This window comes from Setaria viridis, chromosome 9, assembly GCF_005286985.2.
Source record: "Setaria viridis chromosome 9, Setaria_viridis_v4.0, whole genome shotgun sequence".
NCBI classification, from domain to species: domain Eukaryota; kingdom Viridiplantae; phylum Streptophyta; class Magnoliopsida; order Poales; family Poaceae; genus Setaria; species Setaria viridis.
In genome coordinates, this window is record NC_048271.2 from 30,517,434 (window position 1) to 30,537,388 (window position 19,955).

Consider the following 19,955-nt stretch of genomic DNA (forward strand, 5'->3'; position numbering starts at 1 on the left):
GCTTCGGACCTTGTATGAGAATATTTAGCAAAAGGAACTTTCTCTTATGACATAGCCATGGGGAAGGTTGTATATGGTCATCAACACTGGCCATATGCTGTGCGTGCTGCTTCTTTCACCAAACGGATTCATGTTGTATGTACTCAACACGAACTGTACATTTCTTTTTTATCTGAAAATTCTAGATGATTCGCATCGAAGGTCCTCCACTAGCGAGCATCGGAAGGATGTCAAAGCTTTCCGTCAGCCTTTACTGGGCAATCAGCATGTCAAGTCATCATTTCAGCGGTCTTTGGGTTTGAGAACAAATGCTTCAGATGGTCCACCACCAGCAAGTACCACATCACTAAGGCAGGGACTCTTCGCTAAGTTGTTGTGTCAGTACCTATACAGGACTCATCCTCCACTTGAGCACCAGCACTTTTCTTTGCATCCTTCTTCCTCTTATTTCCGATGGAGGAACCGGCACGGTCCTCATAGAAATCGGCATTACTTTTGTAATTATTAGCATTGCAATTTGGACACTTTTCCAATGTTGCGTACTCACCGTGGTAATATATGCAGTGGTTCATGCACGCCTGTATTCTTTGCACACGCATCTTCAATGGATTAATAATTTTCTTTGCTTCGTCTATGTTTCTTGGCACAAAGTTAGACTTCGGGGGCAACTTGCCCAGCAGAGTAAGGCGATCATTGAAACTATTGTCTGACCAGCCGAATTTATCCTTCAGGATTAGAAGATGGAGGACGAAACGCAACACTGTCTACTCATTCCCACGTCCCTCATACATACAGTCATTTGCTGCCTTCTTGAGTGTCTCAAAATTTTCTAACCCTTTAGCACTCCCTAGCAACACTTCCGATTTAATGAACATGTCCTCTATATCAACATCACGTTCCTCGTCCGCCTGTGGTTCCACACGCGCATCTATTTGATTACCATTTTGATCTCCACAGTCATAATTATTATCCATCATAACATGATCATTTTCATTTGCATCATTATCACCTACTTCATTAGAAATCAGTGTCTGTATTGTTGAAAATATCTCTTGCCTCACCATGGTGGGACCAAATTTTGTATCCATCCACAAAACCTCGCTTTATCAAATGCCTCTTGATGACATCAGTATCCTCCCATATAATATTGTTGCTATAGTCAAAACACGGACAACGTATTTTTTTTGTCTTGCAAATGCGAGCGTGCTTCTCCGCAGCCTCCACAAACTTTGATACCTCTGACATGAATGTATGCGAATGTTTCCGTATGCCATACATCCATGCTCTATGATCCATCTTTAACAACCTGTGACAACAATTCTAAGTTATATTAACTAATTTAATGAGTTGTGGGCCACAATTTTATAAACTCAATTAAATTATGGACGTAGTAACTAATAAGTAGGAAGAAATATAATAAAAAATAATTCTATATTACCCTCAATGAAACTCAACTAAACCATGGATGTAATAATTAATAACTAGAAGAAAAAAATCAAACTCAATTATAAATTAAATTCAATCAAACTCATTAATTAAAATTATGGATGTAATAATTATAAGTAGGAAAAATATAATCAAACTCAATTCTATATTACATTAAAATGACAAACGTAGCATTGTTATAATATGACCATAGAATTTTATTTAAAAAATAATCCATCTCTAGTTATTTTGTCTCTCTTCCCTCCTCTCTCTTCTGGGTCTAGATCTAGATCTAGATGACAACCTAATGAAGTTAGGTTAGCTGGAGAAGAAGCTATTCGCGGCTTTATCTAGGCGGCATTTGTGCTGGCGAGCCACCTAACGCACCCACCAGCACAAAAATGCATCCCATCTGTGCTGTCAGGCGCTTAGATCGCCCGCCAGCATAGAGCCATATGTGCTGGCAGGCACTAACCCGGTGGTCCCGGTCACCTTTGTGATGGTGGGTGCCAATTGCATCACGCTAATTTCAACGTGCCAGCAGAAATCATTATCATTTCTGACTTAGTGGCCGGCAGAGGAGGAAAGCCCATCAAATGCAAAGGTGTGTTGTTGCCTGCATCCTGCTTCTCCTTTCTGCTCTTCCTTCTCCGATTCTCCTTGCTCCATCTTTTGCGCCGGATCGGCGGATGTGAAGCAAACATGGCTGTCTCTGATAATGGTTGCCGTGCTCGCGCAGCGGCGGTGGCGTGGGACCGTGGCGAGCCGCTCTCGCTGAAGGAGGTGGAGGTGGCGCCGCCGGGGCGGCTGGAGGTCCGCATCAAGGTGCTCTTCAGCTCCATCTGCCACACCGACCTCAGCGCCTGGAAGGGAGAGGTACGCGTACAAACCTTGTAGAAGAATTATTATATATATCCACACGCCCAAGTCACGGCCGTAATTGGGCGTTCACCTGTTAATTAATCATTCATGTTTTGATTAGTTTACTTGATCATTCAACTAATCTCTGTTTATGTGTATTCTGCCATGTGACGGTTCTGTTTATAATTGCTGCATGGACGTGATAGAAAATGCATCGCAAGTTTCCTTGCATCGTCGGCCACGAGACAGCCGGGTGCGTATAATCCACTCTTTGATTTTTGCTTTTAGGCCCTAGAAATTTGATCGAGTGCCCTTGGTATTTTCTTATGGGTGTTTATTGAATATATCTTTTTATAAAGAGTTAATGGCGTATCCCTTCTGAATACCGCTACGTTGACATTATACTCGTGGCTTGCGGTCATAGAGTTTGCATGTAGCTTTCAGGGGGGTGAAATATAAATTTATGAGTCATCTAGACTTATAACTTGTTGAAAACTTCCATTCTCCGTTGGGGTTTTCTGGAAATAAAGTGCCGTGAAATTTTGACTTCCTTGGCACAGGAATATCTGTGTCAAATTGTGGTCAGCGCCTGCATGCAGCCGCAACTTCAAACACATAAATGAGCAAACTTTGACCCTATCAGTTCACAGGAGGCTCCGGTTTTCTTATTAAAATTTTTGTAGAAACATTTCTACATATTTTTTTGAAAAAAAAAACAAAGATGTCTCCTGGAATTTTTTGTTCTTTGGGGACTCGATCTTGTCCTGGACTACAAACTCAAGTGTCATCAGATGGAATTTACCAACAGTCTTTTCAGATGATTTTTGCTTTACAGTGAATTTTTAGTACCATTGGGACGCAAATTTGGTGTTAAAATGGTCATAGCCACACCTGTTTGTGAACAAATATGTAGTAAAACAACAAATATTATCGGCGACAAGGTAGTGGGTTTTTTAAACAAATATTCAAAGCCTGGATCGATCGATGCATCATGCATGGCGATTAGACCAACGACCATGGGACTGCATCTATATACAGCTGCTAATTTGTGGGCAATAAATTGGCCGTATTGGCGGTTGGAGACGACAAACGACCAGTCTTGGATCTTGCAAACGCCACCGATGACCATCTCTACTCACATGCCTTTGGGCTTTGGGATGCCCCATACAGACCTCAAGTTTCTTATTCTTACTAGCAGGCTAGTCTTTTCTAATCGATCTGCTCTGCCTTTAATAAACTAAACATTTTACTTAGTGTGAAATTTTTATGTATAAAGGGACAAAAATAAAAAAGAATCGTTACAAAATATAAGTATTGCATCTACAGTAACACTATGTTTGTAGTGGCCCTAGCCGCTAAGGAAGATTGGACACTGTAATGCTATCAACATAAAAGCACTGAGAAGGATATCTTGTGCAGCCAAAAAAAAAGAATGGTATCTTCAAGTATAGTACGTTATTATACCTGACGATGACATACGACTTACTGACAGGGTGGTCGAGAGCGTGGGCGATGGAGTGGAAGATCTCGTTCCTGGAGACCACGTCGTCCCCATCTTCACCAGGGAGTGCAGGGAATGCGTCTACTGCGGGTCCGACAAGATGAACCTGTGCGGGATGTACCGTGCGAACCTTTCAAGAGCACCATGGTCTCCGACAACGGCACGAGGTTCTTCGTGGTGGATGTGTCCTCCGACGTGCGCCGGCCGGTCTACCACTTCCTCAACACCTCCACCTTCACCGAGTACACCGTGCTCGACGCGGTCTGCGCCGTCAGGATCAACCCCAAGGCCCCGCTGGAGAAGATGTACCTCCTCAGCTGCGGCATCTCCACAGTTAATCAAGGAATCAGCTTGGTATGCTCTTGTTAGTTTTGTTTTTTTTTTCCTTATTGATACATCCATGCACATGCAAATTGAGCTGGACTATTTTGACATGTGAGCAAACTGGAATGCAACTGGACAGCGAATACTGTCTGGACCTATCTGTTATCTATAACATCATATGATTTATTTGATCTGATTGATTTGAGACCCTGAGTGGCAATGGGCAGGGTTGCTGCCTCGGACCAGCTCTGTCTGATGCTGCTGAACAGAGGCATGTGCTCTCAGCCCAGGCGTACCTACCGATGCATCTTGTATATCAGTCATGGCTCATGGGACCGAGGTGTTTGGGTCCTTGCAAACTTTGACAACGAATACATGCAGTTGCTTTATAGATATGTTTTTGACCGAAGAGAAGCTCCTACTATCATTTTTTTTTAATTTTGTATTCCAGTTATGTTTAATTCGTTCCTACGGGAAGTCGAATCCGATCCTACTTAAGGCTAATGCTACTCAGGTACTCACGTTGCTTTATAGATATTGATCCAAACATCTCAGAAAACTATAGCCATGCTTTTATTAGTCACTACTAGTTGCGTTAAGTTGTAACCAGAACTTGAGTCACGGTTAATTAAGTTGTAACCAGAACTTTGCAGGACCTCGGACCAAAGAAAAGAAGCACTTAGGGTGCCCAGTTCTACAAGTTACTTTATTTGGGGGCAAGTTTAATTATGACGGTCAATCCGGTCACTATCTCGCAAGTATGCAAATCGCTTTGAAAATGAAGATAGTTTGCTTGTCAAATGAAATTGTTGTCGTCGTGCAAGGGGTGGCTGCTTAGGGCCATAATTTACTGAAGATGTGTGCAGGTGGACAGAGATGCAAGGTGCCGTGTACTCACTCCGTTTCAATCAGAATACATTTTTAGCTATGTATCTAAACAAATATTTATCCAGATACATAAATAGAAATTTTACTTTTTCTGGGAGGGAGAGAGTACATGAATTTTTCCTTCTATTTTCGTTTGTCGACTCTCTTTCTTTTATTAAAACCTTATTTATCCCTATGATTATTTTATAATAACCTCACGTTTCATTGTTTTCTCTTTGGCATCAGGGGTGGGAAGCAGCGTGGAACACTGCAAACGTTTCCAAGGGTTCAACGGTTGCAGTATTCAGGCTTGGTGCTGTTGGTCTTGCGGTCTGTAAAATTAAATTATTTTGCCCAAAATACAAAAAAATTTACTTCACTAAACTGCTAATCAAATATTGTTCAACTACTTTCTAGGTTGCCGAGGGTGCCAGGATACCAGAGGGGCAGCCCGAATCATCGGTGTTGACATAAACCCTGAAAGTTCACCAAAGGGGTTTGTAGCCACGTCACTTTTCCTTTTGTCCCCCTTTGCCTATTATTATTACTCTCCTTTAGCCATTTCCACATCCTAGTCAAGTTACGAAACAAAATATCTTTTCATCACATGAGCATGATTTGACACTTTGGTCAATCCCAAGAGCGCTGTTGTTAAGTTAGATACCTTCAAAAATAACAAATGCATGCGCACCATGATTGTTTGTTTATTTTGAATAAAAACAAGCGTAATTTTGCAAAGAAAAACTTGGATCTGTGAATCGACAAGGAAGTTGAACAATCCACTGGTTCCAACTTATTACTCTTCCACCCAACACGTTGTAAAACAACAGTCTATTTTCCTTCTGTCTTCTCAACAGAATCCTATTTTTTTCTCATATCAGACACTGAAATATAAGAGCAACTCCAAGAGTATTCTAAAAAATTCTTCCCCAAAACAATGTATTGGGAGTTCTTCCAAAAAAGTTTCCCCAAAAACATATCAGTCCACAGCAGATCACTAATAAATAGCCCCTAATATTTCGAACACAGGCCACGTCATCATATTGAGCCCATCGGAAGGGACGCGCGGGTGTGCGAGAATCAGGATTAGGGGAGGAACGCCAACGCTAAAATATACGCGGTGGCAGGCTATTTTTTTAGCGTCGCTAAAAAATTAGGGAAGGTTTAGGTGGATTGTTGGAGTTCATTTTTTCTCTCTTTTTTCTAAAAAAGATATTGGGGGTAAGATTAGCAGCCTCTTAGAGTTGCTCTAAGGGAATTATAAAAAAGGAAGAAAATAGTCCCGTGTTTCCCAAAGTAAAATAACATAGAGAAGAAAGACAACACCAAAGTTGCTTACTAAGAAGGAAAACATTGGTAACCCTAAAGAAAGACAACTTTCTCTTGTTGATAATGTCAATAAAGTAGACAGATGCATCCGCGGAGAACACACCTAGCTTGTCAATTTCAAGGAATCAGGATGTCATTTTCCATATAATACCACTAGTATAGCAGAACAGGATAACTCTGATATTGCCACTAGGTCGACATCATGCATAATTTGGTATCCTGCAAAAATGGATCTTTGGCCAGTGAATTGCAGTTCAAGTGAAAAGAATCTCCACAAATTTTCAACTTTTAGAACTGCTAGATAAAGCCAGATATATTTTTTTCCAGAATATGAACAGCTGAACTAATGACTTGTGCCTAACATACCTCTTAACACAATCCGTATTAAACATATGAGATCTCGCAAGCTGGATAGCATGACCTGGAAAAATGAAGTATCTGCATTCGCTTTAGAAATTTTAATAAAAAACTGGGAAAATAGGAAATGATCAAACTTCATGAATGACCAGAAAAAAATCAATATATTTCCTTTCTTTCTAGAAACGAAGGCAGAAATAAGGGGGTATGCGGTACAGAAATATGTTTGAAATATAGAATTTCCATGGTAGACTAGATGCCAACCAAACCAAGATTTTCTCCTGAAAACACGAGAATCTGGAAAAGTTGCCAGCACCATGTGCACTGATCTTTTTGTGATTGATGTTCTTTTTTTTCCAACGAAAAAAATCAACCCTGATACCAGACTTGTCAATCAACTAATAAGAAATCAACAGATAATTCGAGCTTGTGTATTATTTCAATCTGGCCAAACTACCTTTTCTTTTTCGAAATCAAGGTAACTGATGCGCATATTCAGTTTTGTACAACATGGCGTTTGCTTCATTTCCCTTTTGTTATGGTGTCAACTGTCAACGAGTGTCCTATGCATATTTCTGTCAGAGCACAAAGAAGGACACAGCAAGTTTGAGAGAAGAGGGTGGGTGCTACATTGGGATGTTTTCTGCACTGCTGTGTTGGAGAGGTTCGACAGAGATCAGTATCAAATTCATCTTCGGCAGTTGGATCTTCGCACAAATATTGCTTATGTAAACCTCCTTGTTCTTGTGTGGTTTCACCTTGTATCGATCATGAAAATGTGCTTGAATAGTTGACTCAATTTTCTTTATCTGGAGAGAAGAGGCGCCCTATGACCTCCCCTGCACACCTATCGATTTATGATCTTTTCAAATTGATGTACCACTTAACCATTTTTACTAAAGTCACAACTGTATATCGTAGTGCTTGAGGTCCTGTTTAGTTCCTTTAGGATTAAACTAAACTTTAGTCCCCCTTATTCATTGAACTAACTTATTCATCGAACTAAAGAACTAAAGTTTAGTCTCCCTGTTTGGTTCCAATAACTAAAGGTCATTAAAATTATTGAACAAAGACAAAACTACCCCTAATCAATACCTCCTGCTGCCCTTTCTCCCACCCCCGTCACCCAATGCTCCCGCCATGCCTTTCCGCTGGTCTTCGGGGTGAGGCGCGGTGGCGACGGCGGGGCGGGCGGGGAGGAGCGGAGCGGCGGCGGGCGGGCGGGAGCGGAAGCAGTGGCCGACGGGCGGGCGGGCATTAATGAGGGCCACACACTATCCAAGGTCTCCTTTAGTCCCTTTTAGTAATCTCTTGGGGTAAGGTATCCTTTAGTCCCTTTTAGTAATCTCTTGGGGATTAAAGGGCTAAAGTTTAGGAACTAAAATTTAGCAACTTTTAGTTATCCTGTTTGATAGTTTAGAGACAAGTTTAGCATCCCCAAACCAAACACCCTTCCGCACATGTAACAAACCAACGTCGGATATCACCTACACTGAATCCGACTAACTTGCTAGTTTTGCTTCCATATTCATAGGTACATTAACGGGTCCACATCTATTTTTTGGGCACACAAGATACCAAAATACCATAATAGAAAATTGGAACAATATCTGCATGGTCAGCTCTCTCCTCCCGGCCGCCTCCTCTCACCTTTGTCGTTGGCTATATAAATAATCCAGCACGCCAGCCTCTACCACACTGGAGCTAAGAACTCCATTCCCTGTCCCCAAAAGAAGAGTCAGAAGAACCCAGCCGATGGACGGCACCATGGCAGCAGCGGCGGCCAACGGCAACGGCAGCTTGGCCAACGGCGGCTCCGGCACCCGTGGGAAGCCCATCAAATGCAAAGGTGTTGTTGCCTGCGTCTGCTTCTCCTTTCTGCTCTTCCTTGCTCCTATCTTTTGCGCCGGATCGGCGGATATGAAGCAATCACGGCTGTCTCTAATCATGGTTGCCGTGCTCGCGCAGCGGCGGTGGCGTGGGGCCCTGGCGAGCCGCTCTCCCTGGAGGAGGTGGAGGTGGCGCCGCCGGGGCGGCTGGAGGTGCGCGTCAAGGTGCTCTTCACCTCCATCTGCCACACCGACCTCAGCGCCTGGAAGGGAGAAGTACGCATATACACACCTTGTAGAAGCCACGGCCGTAATTGGGCGTTCACCTGCTAATTAATCATTCATGTTTTGTGCACAGATGTCTGCCGGTGACTTGATTAGTTTACTGTAGATCATTCAACGACTAATCTCTGTTTGTGTATCCTGACATGTGACGCTGCTGTTTATAATTGCTGCATGGACGTGATAGACCGAGATGCATCGCAAGTTTCCTCGCATCTTCGGTCACGAGGCAGCCGGGTGAGTATAATCCTACTCTTTGATTTTTTTCTTTTTGGCCCTAGAAATCCGATCGAGTGACCTTGGTATTTTCTTTTTCTTTTCTTTTTTTTTCGCGAGGACCCTTGGTATTTTCTTATGGGTGTTTATTGAAGATATCTTTTTTTTATAAGGAGTTAATGACGTATCTCTTCTGAATACCGCTAAGTTGACTTTATACTTGTCGCTTGGTCTTAGAGTTTGCATGTACCTTTCAGGGGGTGATATATAAATTTATGAGTCCTCTAGACTTAATTTGTTTAAAATTTCCATTCTCCGTTGGGGTTTTCTGGAAATAAAGTGCCGTGAAATGTTGACTTCCTGGGCACAGGAAAATCTGTGTCAAATTGTGGTCAGCGCCTGCATGCAGCCGCAACTTCGAACACATAAATGAGCAAACTTTGACCCTATCAGTTCACAGGAGGCTCCCTTATCCAGCTTTTCTTATTAATACTATATAGAAAAACATTTCTGTTAACTTTTTGAAAAACAATTAACAAAGATGTGTCCTGGAATTTTTGTTCTATGGGGACTCGATCTTGTCCTGGACCACAAACTCAAGTGTCATCAGATGGAATTTACCAAAAGTTTTTCAGATAATTCTCAGGCTTGTCTTTTTCTAATCGGTCTTGCAATTATACGTTATATATTATACCTGACGATGACACTTAGCTTGACATAACTCACAGGGTGGTGGAGAGCGTGGGCGACGGAGTGGAAGACCTCGTTCCTGGAGACCACGTCATCCCCATCTTCACTGGCGAGTGCAGGGAATGTGTCTACTGCGGGTCCGACAAGACGAACCTGTGTGGGACCTACCGCGTGAACCCTTTCAAGAGCACCATGACCTCCGACGGCGGCACAAGGTTCGCCGTGGTGGACGCGTCGTCCGGCGAGCGCCAGCCGGTCTACCACTTCCTCAACACGTCCACCTTCGCCGAGTACACCGTGCTGGACGCGGCCTGCGCCGTCAAGGTCCACCCCAAGGCGCCGCTGGAGAAGATGTGCCTCCTCAGCTGCGGCATCTCCACAGGTAAGGGAATCAGCTTCCTGTACGTTTTACTCTCTCTGTGTATAAATTATTTGAATTTGAACAAATTAATAGAAAAATAGATTAATATATATACAATATCAAATAAATGCACACCTGATAAGATTAAAATTTTTTGATGCTATAAATATTTGTGTATTATATAAATTTGATTGAAGCTAGAAAAATTTGATTTAGGATAAAATTAGAATAAGAAATTTGAAATGGAGGAAGTAGCTTTGAAAACAATTAATTGGTTGATTTGACGTACGCATCCATGCGTGCAAATTGCGCTTTGACACGCGACGACGTGGACACGGTGTGGCCGGTCTTTACTTTGTCGCGTACAGTAGATGTTATAGATGTTTTTTGTTTGGTTTGTGTTTGACGTGAGAGGCTGAATGGTCAGTCATGTATGGGACGCGCTCTGCGCAGTGTAAGAAGTGTTTGCCACGTAGGGTTAAAATTTAGCTCATGTGACATCGGATGTTTGGACACTAATTAGGAGTATTAAATATTGGTTAATTATAAAACTAATTGCATAACCTCTAGGCTAAATCACGAGACGAATCTATTAAGCCTAATTAGTTCATGATTTGACGATGTGGTGCTACAGTAACCATTTGCTAATGATGGATTAATTAGGCTTAATAGATTCGTCTCGCGATTTAGTCTAAGGGTTCTGCTATTAGTTTTATAATTAGCTCATATTTAATCATCCTAATTAGCATCCGATGTGACATGACTAAAGTTTAACCTCTACCTCTCAAACACCCCTAAGCCTAAGCCTGACGATCGCTGTGCCAGGCCAGCTCTGTCTGATGTCGCTGAACCCAGGCATGTGCCCAGCCCGGACCTGTGTCATTCTGTGTGTTTTGGAGTCATAGGAAGGCATCGTTCAGAGTCATGCATCATTGTACCTTCGCTTCGTTTCAGAGCATAGATTCTCGTGCCTCCAGAGTTGTAAACTTTGACAACCAAGCGTATACAAAGTACATTTTAATTGGTCCAAAAATACAAATCGATACATCTATTGACGTCTGGAAGCAAAGCTAACTCTACAACCACACTTTTATACCCACTGCTCCCTCCATTCCAAATTATAGGTTATTTTGATTTTTCTAAATTCATTCATAGATGTTTGTATGCATCTAAACATACACTATATTTAGATGCATACAAACATATGTGCATCTAAAAAAGCTAAAACGACCCACTACTGCCTTCCGGGTGCTTTTTCCCGTTGACTTTTGACCCGGGACTAAAGTGCCTTTAGTCACGAGTAAAAATGAGGCCCCGATTGGCACTGGCAAGAGGGGTTTAGTCCCGGTTGTAAAGACCAACCGGGATTAAAACCCTCCTTTAGTCCTGGTTGTAACGGTTAGAAATATCGTACCGACACCCCCCTTATTCCGGAGGTCCCTTCCCACGCCCCCCCCTTTTCGTTATCTTTCTCTCCTCCTCCTCTTCCATTCTTCCAGGCATCTTATCCTCTTCCTTCTCTTTCTTTCCTCCTCCTCTCCCATTCTCTTCCAGGTGGGCAGCCGGGCCTCGAGCGCGGGCGAGCCGTGGGCGGTGAAGGCAAGGAGGAGGCGGCACGAGTCCAGGCGGACGGGCGAGCGCGGGTGGGCGGGCGGCCGCGAAAGGCCGGCGTGGGTGGGCCAATTTGTTTTATTCTTTTGAACCATTTTATTCCGGTTGGTTTAACCAACCGGGACTAAGGGAGTTTTTAGTCCGTGTGAATGACCTAGGACTAAAGAACCCCTCTTTTATCTCGAAAATTTAGTCCCGGATGGATTTTCGGGATCTTTGATCCCTACCAACTGGGACTAATGCCGCTTTTTCTAGTAGTGATCTATAATTTGGGACGGAGGAAGATCGCATTAATCAATCAGCATCCAGTTGTGTAAGATTTGTGTACTCAAAATTGACTCCCCATTCTATTGAATTAAGCTAAAGTCCTAGAATTTTTCTTATACCCAGGATATAATTTTGGATCTTAGACTGGTTGTAATCGCAAAAGAGGAAGACCTTAGACTAGTCTTACAGGTCACTTTATTTGGAAGTAATTGTGATTGTGACGGTTCATCCTGTCACTGTCTCTAACTTTCTAGAAGTTTCTACGAGTGCCTCACCAACGTAGCAATCGATATGAACTGGGCTTGTATAATGAAAACAATTTACCTGCGGGATGAAATCGTTGTCGTGGTACCAACACACATCCATGTCCAAGGAGGCTCGTAATTTACTGAAGATGTCTGTAGGTCGACAAAGACTGCAGCGGTCTCATTCGTGGGTTCGTGACAAATAATGAATAGGAATAATTCTACAGGAATTTTTCATGTGAACTGACCAGTTCTCACCACATTGTGCGCGAGACTACCATGAGCTCGCTTCAGAGAAACTTTATCCATTACTGATCATTCAAATAACTGTTTCAGTTGTCCTCTGTTTGGCATCAGGTGTTGGGGCTGCATGGAACACTGCAAACGTTTCTACGGGGTCCACAGTGGCAGTACTTGGGCTTGGTGCTGTTGGTCTCGCGGTCAGTAAAACTTAAACATTTTCCCTCCAAATTAAAAGGAGGTTTACCTCTCGATCTAAGCTTACCATAAAATGTGTTTAACTATTTTCTAGGTTGCTGAGGGTGCCAGGCTACGTGGGGCTGCTCGGATCATTGGTGTAGATATAAACCCCGAAAAGTTCACCAAAGGTGCGCAGCCACGTCTTTTCCCTATATCTTTTCTCTTTCTTTTGGCAATTTGTCGCTCTACTTTAGCCATTTTCACATCCTTGATATAAGTTATGAAACAATGATGGATTAGATTCCAACTGAAATTTTCTCATGCAAAACGCAAAGATTAAAAACCTTGCCAACAGCATGCATATATCTTTTCCATGTTATGGATGTTATTTTCTAACTGAAAAATCAGAGTATGCCAATAGTACCAATTAAGAAGAAAGCAACACATAATTTCAAACTTGTCAATTAATTCTATTCTCAGTTTCTACCTCCTGTCAGCAAAGCCTTCCTCTGCCCTTAACGTCAATTTACGTTGAACTGGAGGTAGTTGTTTTGTTGAAGTTGAGGAAAATCACGATGACATTTTTTGTTCAACCTAGCGTGTGCTCGTTTCTTTTTCCATTATTTTTTTTAAAGAACGACAGCACAAAATAGTGCATGTTTTATTGATATAGCAGAAAAATACAAGATTACAACCTGTGGAGGTCATAGGTAGAAAAAGAAAAAGATAATAAAAAACCAAAAAGACTCGCCCGGTTGAACTGTGACATCAACGCAGGTAACCACTCCACTCAAAACCACCACACCCGACTGGTTGGATTGGAACGTCAACGCGGCTTCACCACTCCACTTGCCACGGCAGCAGAACCAAAGCCTTTACCACGGCACCCACGAAACAGTCTCATGCTCAAGAAGTCGTCGAAACCTCCAGGCGCAACTTCGTGTCGTCAGGAAACCTAGGGGAAACAAACTGCACCGCACAGAGAAAGCCACCACCATGCGGGACCCTTCGCCGTAGTGCCGCTGCAACACCACACTCCACCCGACAGAGTGATTCCACCAGATCCGGACATCTCGCAGGCTGCCTCACGTTCACCACCACAATAACACAACGCGCGGGGGTCTCATCACATTCGCTGTTGGACTCCACCTCCTCTCGTTGCCTCGAAGAAAGCCACTGCATGTGGGGGTCTTACCATGTCCGCCACAACACTCTACGTCACAGATCCGTTTTTTATGTCGCCATCAGAATGGTGAGCAATGCCGCCTTGCTCCCCAAGGTCTCCATCAAACACCGAAGCCTCCGTTGCAGGTCGACTTTGCCTCGTCACTCAACTACGCACACAGCCATCACCATCATGCCAACAAGCCTTTAGCAACCCGCCGCAGTCCACTGCAAGCTTAGTCTTCCAACGTTGTCGGTGACGCAAGCGCCGTCCTTCGACGCAGGCTCACGCCGCACTAACAGCCGCAAGTAGTGCTAGCCGCTGTGGTCCGCTGCCAGTAGCCAACCCGACAAGTATGCGGAGACCCCTGGCTGCCACCACGACTACAATCGCCGCCACGTGAGGTCGGTAACCCCCATCAAGCTCGCCATCCTGCAGCGTGCCCTCCGATTGTAGCCTTCCATGACCATCAGCGTCACCCATGTTGCCACAAGCCGAGTTGGATCTCTAGAAGCGACGCCTCCAAGGTGGGCACAACGCCAATGGCGTCGCCGTCGCTCGTTTAGGATCTGGATAGGGTTTTCACCCGGAGAGCCCCGTACAGGTAGGGATGGGCTACAACATGACGCCCCCAATGGGGAGAACGATGCCCAAGATGTTGCCGTCATCATCACTAGCAAGATTGTCAGCAAAGGCTTTCGCCCAAGTATCCCATCCCCAAGCCCCTGCACGCACACTGCCCAACAATACTACGACCGCCACCGTGGAAGCCCCGCCTGGGGCCGCTGTCGTGCCTCCCCTGTGGTAAAAGAAACTCACAAAAAGAGCCCAAAGGAAAATGCTCAAATAATATCTGTTTCAACTTTCAACTAAAAAAAATTGTCAAATTGTTTTACCTTGTAACTGCTTTTGTAGATAGCAGTTTTTGGAAATTTTTAACAGAAAAGGGCTCGAACCTTGATGTGTGTTATCAATTAGCAGAACGTAATTGTAATTTTTCAATTCATTGAAGCCTTGCCTGGCTGAACCCACCTTTTTTTCGTTTGAAGTTGGGCTACATCGCGTACAATGTCTTGATTATTATTGTACAAATTGTTATGCTTTATTTTTCAACGACAAAATTGAATTGCTCGCTACTTCATTAGGAGGAAGCTTCCGAGCTTTTTAATTATTATTCAATGATAGCTATTGGGGGTCAGCAAATGTCCAGTGCATGCATTGAACTTCATTTGTGTCAACTTCTAGTACATTTCAATATCAAAGGCCCAAAGGACAGATAAATTAAGTTGCAGTGTGAAACATCTGTTTAAGGTTTTTAGTAACCCCTACTGTGAAACGGAAAATCTGCGTGATGAAGGTCAAATTATTAAATGCAGTGGGTACAAGCAGAACTTTGCAGCTATAGAAGTCTACCCGTGAAAATTGCAGTTCTTTTTCTTTGGAAAAGCTGCTAATTGTGATGGAAACACTACAACAGAGATATTCGGTGCTGCTGATGATCTACTAGATATTGACTAACAACGAACTTAACATATATACAAGAAGGTGTTTTCGCAAAAGAAAAAACAAGAAGGTGCTATGGAATTTTTTAAAATCATTAATTCTTAACGCTGACTTGAATGTGTCTTCAGGGAAAGAGATGGGCGTCACGGATTTCATCGACTCGAAGGCCTGTGACAAACCGGTCCATGAGGTACATTCGTACGCCTTTTTATTCTTTTTCCAACAAAATGTATATCAAGCTTTTCATTTTTCTTTTTTGCGAATAAACCTTGTCATTGGTTAGCTTTATACAGTGTGCTGTGTTAAGCAGGACTGAATTGATGCGCAGGTGATCAGGGAGATGACGGATGGGGGCGTCGACTACAGTTTCGAGTGTACCGGGATTAATGATGTGCTGAGAGAGGCTTTCCTGTCCACACATGATGTATGTCGAGCTTATCTATCGATCTATCTGTCTGTATCTGTATCTATACCTATCTATCTAGCTCTATAACTTTGAAAGTCATGGATGCGGCTACATTATATGCAGGGTTGGGGCCTGACGGTGGTACTGGGGATCCATGCGACACCCAAGATGATGCCGTTGCACCCGATGGAGCTCTTCGACGGCCGCCGGATCACCGGCTGCGCCTTCGGCGACTTCAAGGGCAAGTCCCAGCTGCCGGACCTCGTCGATAAGTGCATCAACGGGGTACCACTCTCCCTGCATCTCATCTTCGTTCTGCCGTGAAATCATGCTTTGCAGTTTGCACCATCGTCTTTTTTTCCCCATTATTTTATCTTTTGTCTTCTGTTGCTTGGCAGGAGGTTAATATCAACTTCGATGGCTTCATAACGCACAAGTTGCCCTTCTCGGACATCAACAAGGCTTTCCAGTTGCTGGAGGAAGGCAAGTCGCTGAGGTGCCTGCTTAATTTCTAATCAGGGAGGTGGACTTCAGGATTACTGTTGATTCGAGTGGAATAATAATAAAAGTAGGGAAACGTTTTCCAGTGTCCACTTGTATAATTCCCATGTGCAATATGTATGTATTATAAAATGAATGGGACTTCTATGAAGAAGAAAAACACAGGTATTATCCAGAACAAAAATGACGTTAATGTTGGCATTAGTATCTATTGACAAGAATTCAAGCACGACACTTATGCCCTCGATGATGAGCGTGATATGCAAAACTATTCCGAAAGACTTGGGAGCACCAAAGAAAACCCTACCCGAGAGGGACTTGACATATATAGAGGGACTCTGTCAAGGTGATGGCATGCATATCCTAATATCGGCAAAGACTACCTAGGGCGTCATGGTTCGATCCGTCAAGCCTCCCCACATAGGGGGCAAACACGAGTCATGTTCAAGTCACATTCGGTTAAAGAAGGAAATAACCAAAGAAATGAAAAAAAAACATGAAAACACACGATTTTGAACATCAACGAATGATACAACATGCCTTCTTCTTATATGCCAGATCATGGAGGGTACTCATGACGTTGAATCACTGTCTTTCATTCCTAATGTTCATCTCAAGGTGGTTTCGACATCTGGTTATCGTGTTTCTTTCTCCATTTCGATTGCTTGCTACTGCAACACACGCAGCTGGTGTTCTTTCTGGCCACGGGGAAAGAAGAGTGATAAGGTTCAGATTTGACTGTTTGCAGCATCGAAGCTGATAACAAAATACCTGAGAGAAAAGAAAAGATATCTCAGTAACAAAAATCACAGGAGGCTGTATTGGCGAGATTCAAGGTTCACAACAGTCCAAAAGAAAAACCATTTAGAACCGTACCGGACCAGCAGCCTTGGCACCAAGCGACGAGGCTCATCTACCCAATGATTGTTAACCTTCTCCTTAAGTAGTTGTTCGGTTCTTCTTAGAATCTTCTCTGAAGCAAGCAAGATTATTTGATGTCCTGTATGGAAGTTGATTTGGAAAGCAAATGCTAGGAAAATGTCTTCTTTATCAATCTTTCTTCTAATTACTGTACTGATAGAATTTCTTGCCATCTTACAACTGGGTTACGGATTTGTATGCACATAAACCTATTCTTGACCTCACTAGCTAATCAAGGTATCCCTATTAGGAAGAGGGTTACTGACCACATAACTCTTTTCTCCCTGATGATGAGGTGGTGCGAGAAATTTCAGCTATACCAATTCCTAGAAGCATCTGTTCTGATACTTTCACATGGGGTCTGTTCATTGTATACTTGTCACACCCGGTTTTAAAACAAAACGAAGTGCTACCTATATATATGTCGGGATCTAGTTTCATACATATAGTGACATCATAAGTGAATAACAACAACAGTATCACGTAAAAGAATATAAATTATGACTTACGAGTCTATTAGAGATATACAGCTTAATCCTAGAAACGGAGGCTCCAAAATTCACGGGCAATCGACTGGGGGTTGCGTACGCCTAGAACTTAACATCATCTTCAAAAAACTTCAGATACCTTTCTCTTCTGAGAAGCAGTAAGCAAGGGTGAGTACACTTATATTGGTACTCAGTAAGGTCACAAGAAATAACCAAATTAACGATTTAAGTCCATCTTTAAGTTTACTAATCATGTGAGGGTCCAGGCTACTCTTAACCATGAGCATGGCTGTTATAACAGTTTTACACTTTGCAGAGGTTGTACACTTTCACCACAAGTCGCGTAAAAGTTCAGAAGAACTTTGGACCAAACCATGCTGTGCAAAAGTAGGAACTTATCACACTACCGAGGTGTGACTGCATAGAGACGCTACGAGATCTTTACAAAGATTCCCTAATAAGTGGTAACCCGCTAACATTTCGGTGTCTGGCGCACATAAACCTCCCTAATGGGCATAGTGTCTTAGCACTCACTTCCCAAGAGGATCGGGCTATACAACGACTCAGTCCCCCCTCTTGTCCTTTCAGTAGGATTACCCCAAACTAGAGTCTTTAATTAACTAGCCAAGACCAGAGCCATATAGTTCTTGTGGTAGCACTGTTTTCCTAGGTGGTTCTCCATATTCCAATTAGTACATGGTATTCTTGTAAATAAGCATAGATAAAGGATGGTTAGGAACACTTGCCTTTCTCCAAAGAAAAGTTACTCTTACTGCTCTTCAGCTCGTGCTCAGCGATCCTTCTACTCGAAGCAATCACCAGCACAAACATACAAGCAAACAAACAAGTACAACTAAGAACAATACACCAAAACAAAAGAAAAGCTTTAAAAGAGCATACGAAAGGATAGGGCTCAGGAAACGCTGAGAATGGAACTATGGTCGACAAGGCAAAACTATCGAGAGGTTTGATTTATAAAAGAAATAAAAAGACTATATGCTTGATCCATTTTAATTAAATAAAATATGCACATAGGTTATTTCAGAGAAATACCCTATTTGGAATTAAGCAAGTTATATTTAATCATTGAAAACGTGATAAACTTAATCATATTTTATTTGTAATTATTCAAGTACAAGTTATGCAAATTTAACTTTAGAAACACAGAGCATGTATAAGACATCTAATCGAATAACTTTGTATTTCATGTTCAACTAAACATATTAATACTAAAAATGCATTTATAATATCATTAAGCATATTAACTTTATTTATGAAAACCTATGTATAACACTAGATATCTTTTATTTAGAAAAGCTGGTTATAAATAAGAATTAACCAATTAAATCTTAGTTTATGAAAATCGGGATGGAACCTAATCAATTTTTATTTAGAAAACTAATTGAATAAGAATTAGTCAAGTTCACATTTAACTTTGATGTTAAAACAAGCAATAGGTAATACACACTGCTAACGCATAAGTTAAGGTAAAACGAACGAGAACAACAAAAACAGACTATTCTAGAGCGTAGAAGAAAAGCGTAAACTATTGTTTAGGAAAGACTAGTCTACGGAGAGAACAACTAGGCTGCAGGGACAACAAACTAGTCAAAGCTAAATTGAACTAGTTGGCGGAGAAACAAACTAACAAGATTAGCTCTAAAGAGGTGGTTGCGAAAGGTTTGTCTATAAAGAACATAGCTGACTCACAAAGAGACAACTAGGATATAGGACAGCTATGAACCGGATGTAGGATTGTAAGAGAAATAGGGACAAGCATGATCAGACTATGAGGCAGAACAGAAACTCTAAGATAAACTATTGAGCTCACTAAGCACAAAAATCATGCTTTGAAAAGAAAAGGCTTGGTTAGATTAATGAAAGAAATTAGATCTGAGCTGGAATTAGAACAGAAAAGATCTAGAGCTCTACAGAAGACTAGATCTTCAGAACAGATACAAAGCTAAAGCTGACAAAGAACGGCATTCGAAAGATTTTCATTTATGAGAGCACGAAAGACTATATGCTAGGTTTATTTTAATTAGAAAAATATATGTAAAGGATATTTCAGAAAGGAAATATTCTCAGTTGGAATTAATGCAAATGATACTTTATTTGCAAAGACCGAGGTAAAAACCTAGTCAAGTTTTATTATAAATGTTCATGTATAAATCACACCAATTACTCACTTAACTTTAAAAAAGCTAAACTATGTGAAACATCTAAACGTATGCTTTATGATTCAATTCGGTCAAATTATTATTGAAAACAAATTTTCGTTGGCATTATTCAAGTTAATATTTATTTATATATGCTGGTGTAAAAACCTAATCAACTTTTATTTAGGAAAGTTGATTTGAACATTAATCAAATTAAGTGTGATTAT

General features: G+C 42.0%; 1 protein-coding gene and 1 pseudogene across 2 annotated transcripts; both read left to right on the forward strand.

Moving 5' to 3' along the window:
• The first annotated feature begins 2,067 nt into the window (after window positions 1–2,067).
• Window positions 2,068–7,584, forward strand: LOC117835519 (alcohol dehydrogenase-like 4; annotated as a pseudogene).
• Window positions 7,585–8,353: 769 nt separating this feature from the next.
• LOC117835986 (alcohol dehydrogenase-like 4) lies at window positions 8,354–16,389 on the forward strand. Of its 2 annotated transcripts, none has more exons than XM_034715330.2 (10): window positions 8,354–8,513; window positions 8,633–8,769; window positions 8,963–9,012; window positions 9,720–10,063; window positions 12,502–12,605; window positions 12,698–12,773; window positions 15,382–15,443; window positions 15,582–15,677; window positions 15,783–15,944; window positions 16,058–16,389. In XM_034715330.2, the coding sequence occupies exons 1-10, from the start codon at window positions 8,420–8,422 to the stop codon at window positions 16,172–16,174; spliced, it is 1,242 nt and encodes a 413-aa protein (XP_034571221.1). In that variant the 5' UTR covers window positions 8,354–8,419; the 3' UTR covers window positions 16,175–16,389. The 2 variants fall into 2 exon arrangements, with proteins under 2 accessions (XP_034571221.1, XP_034571222.1); XM_034715331.2 differs by having other exon boundaries at window positions 8,355–8,513; window positions 12,523–12,605.
• Window positions 16,390–19,955: the final 3,566 nt, after the last annotated feature.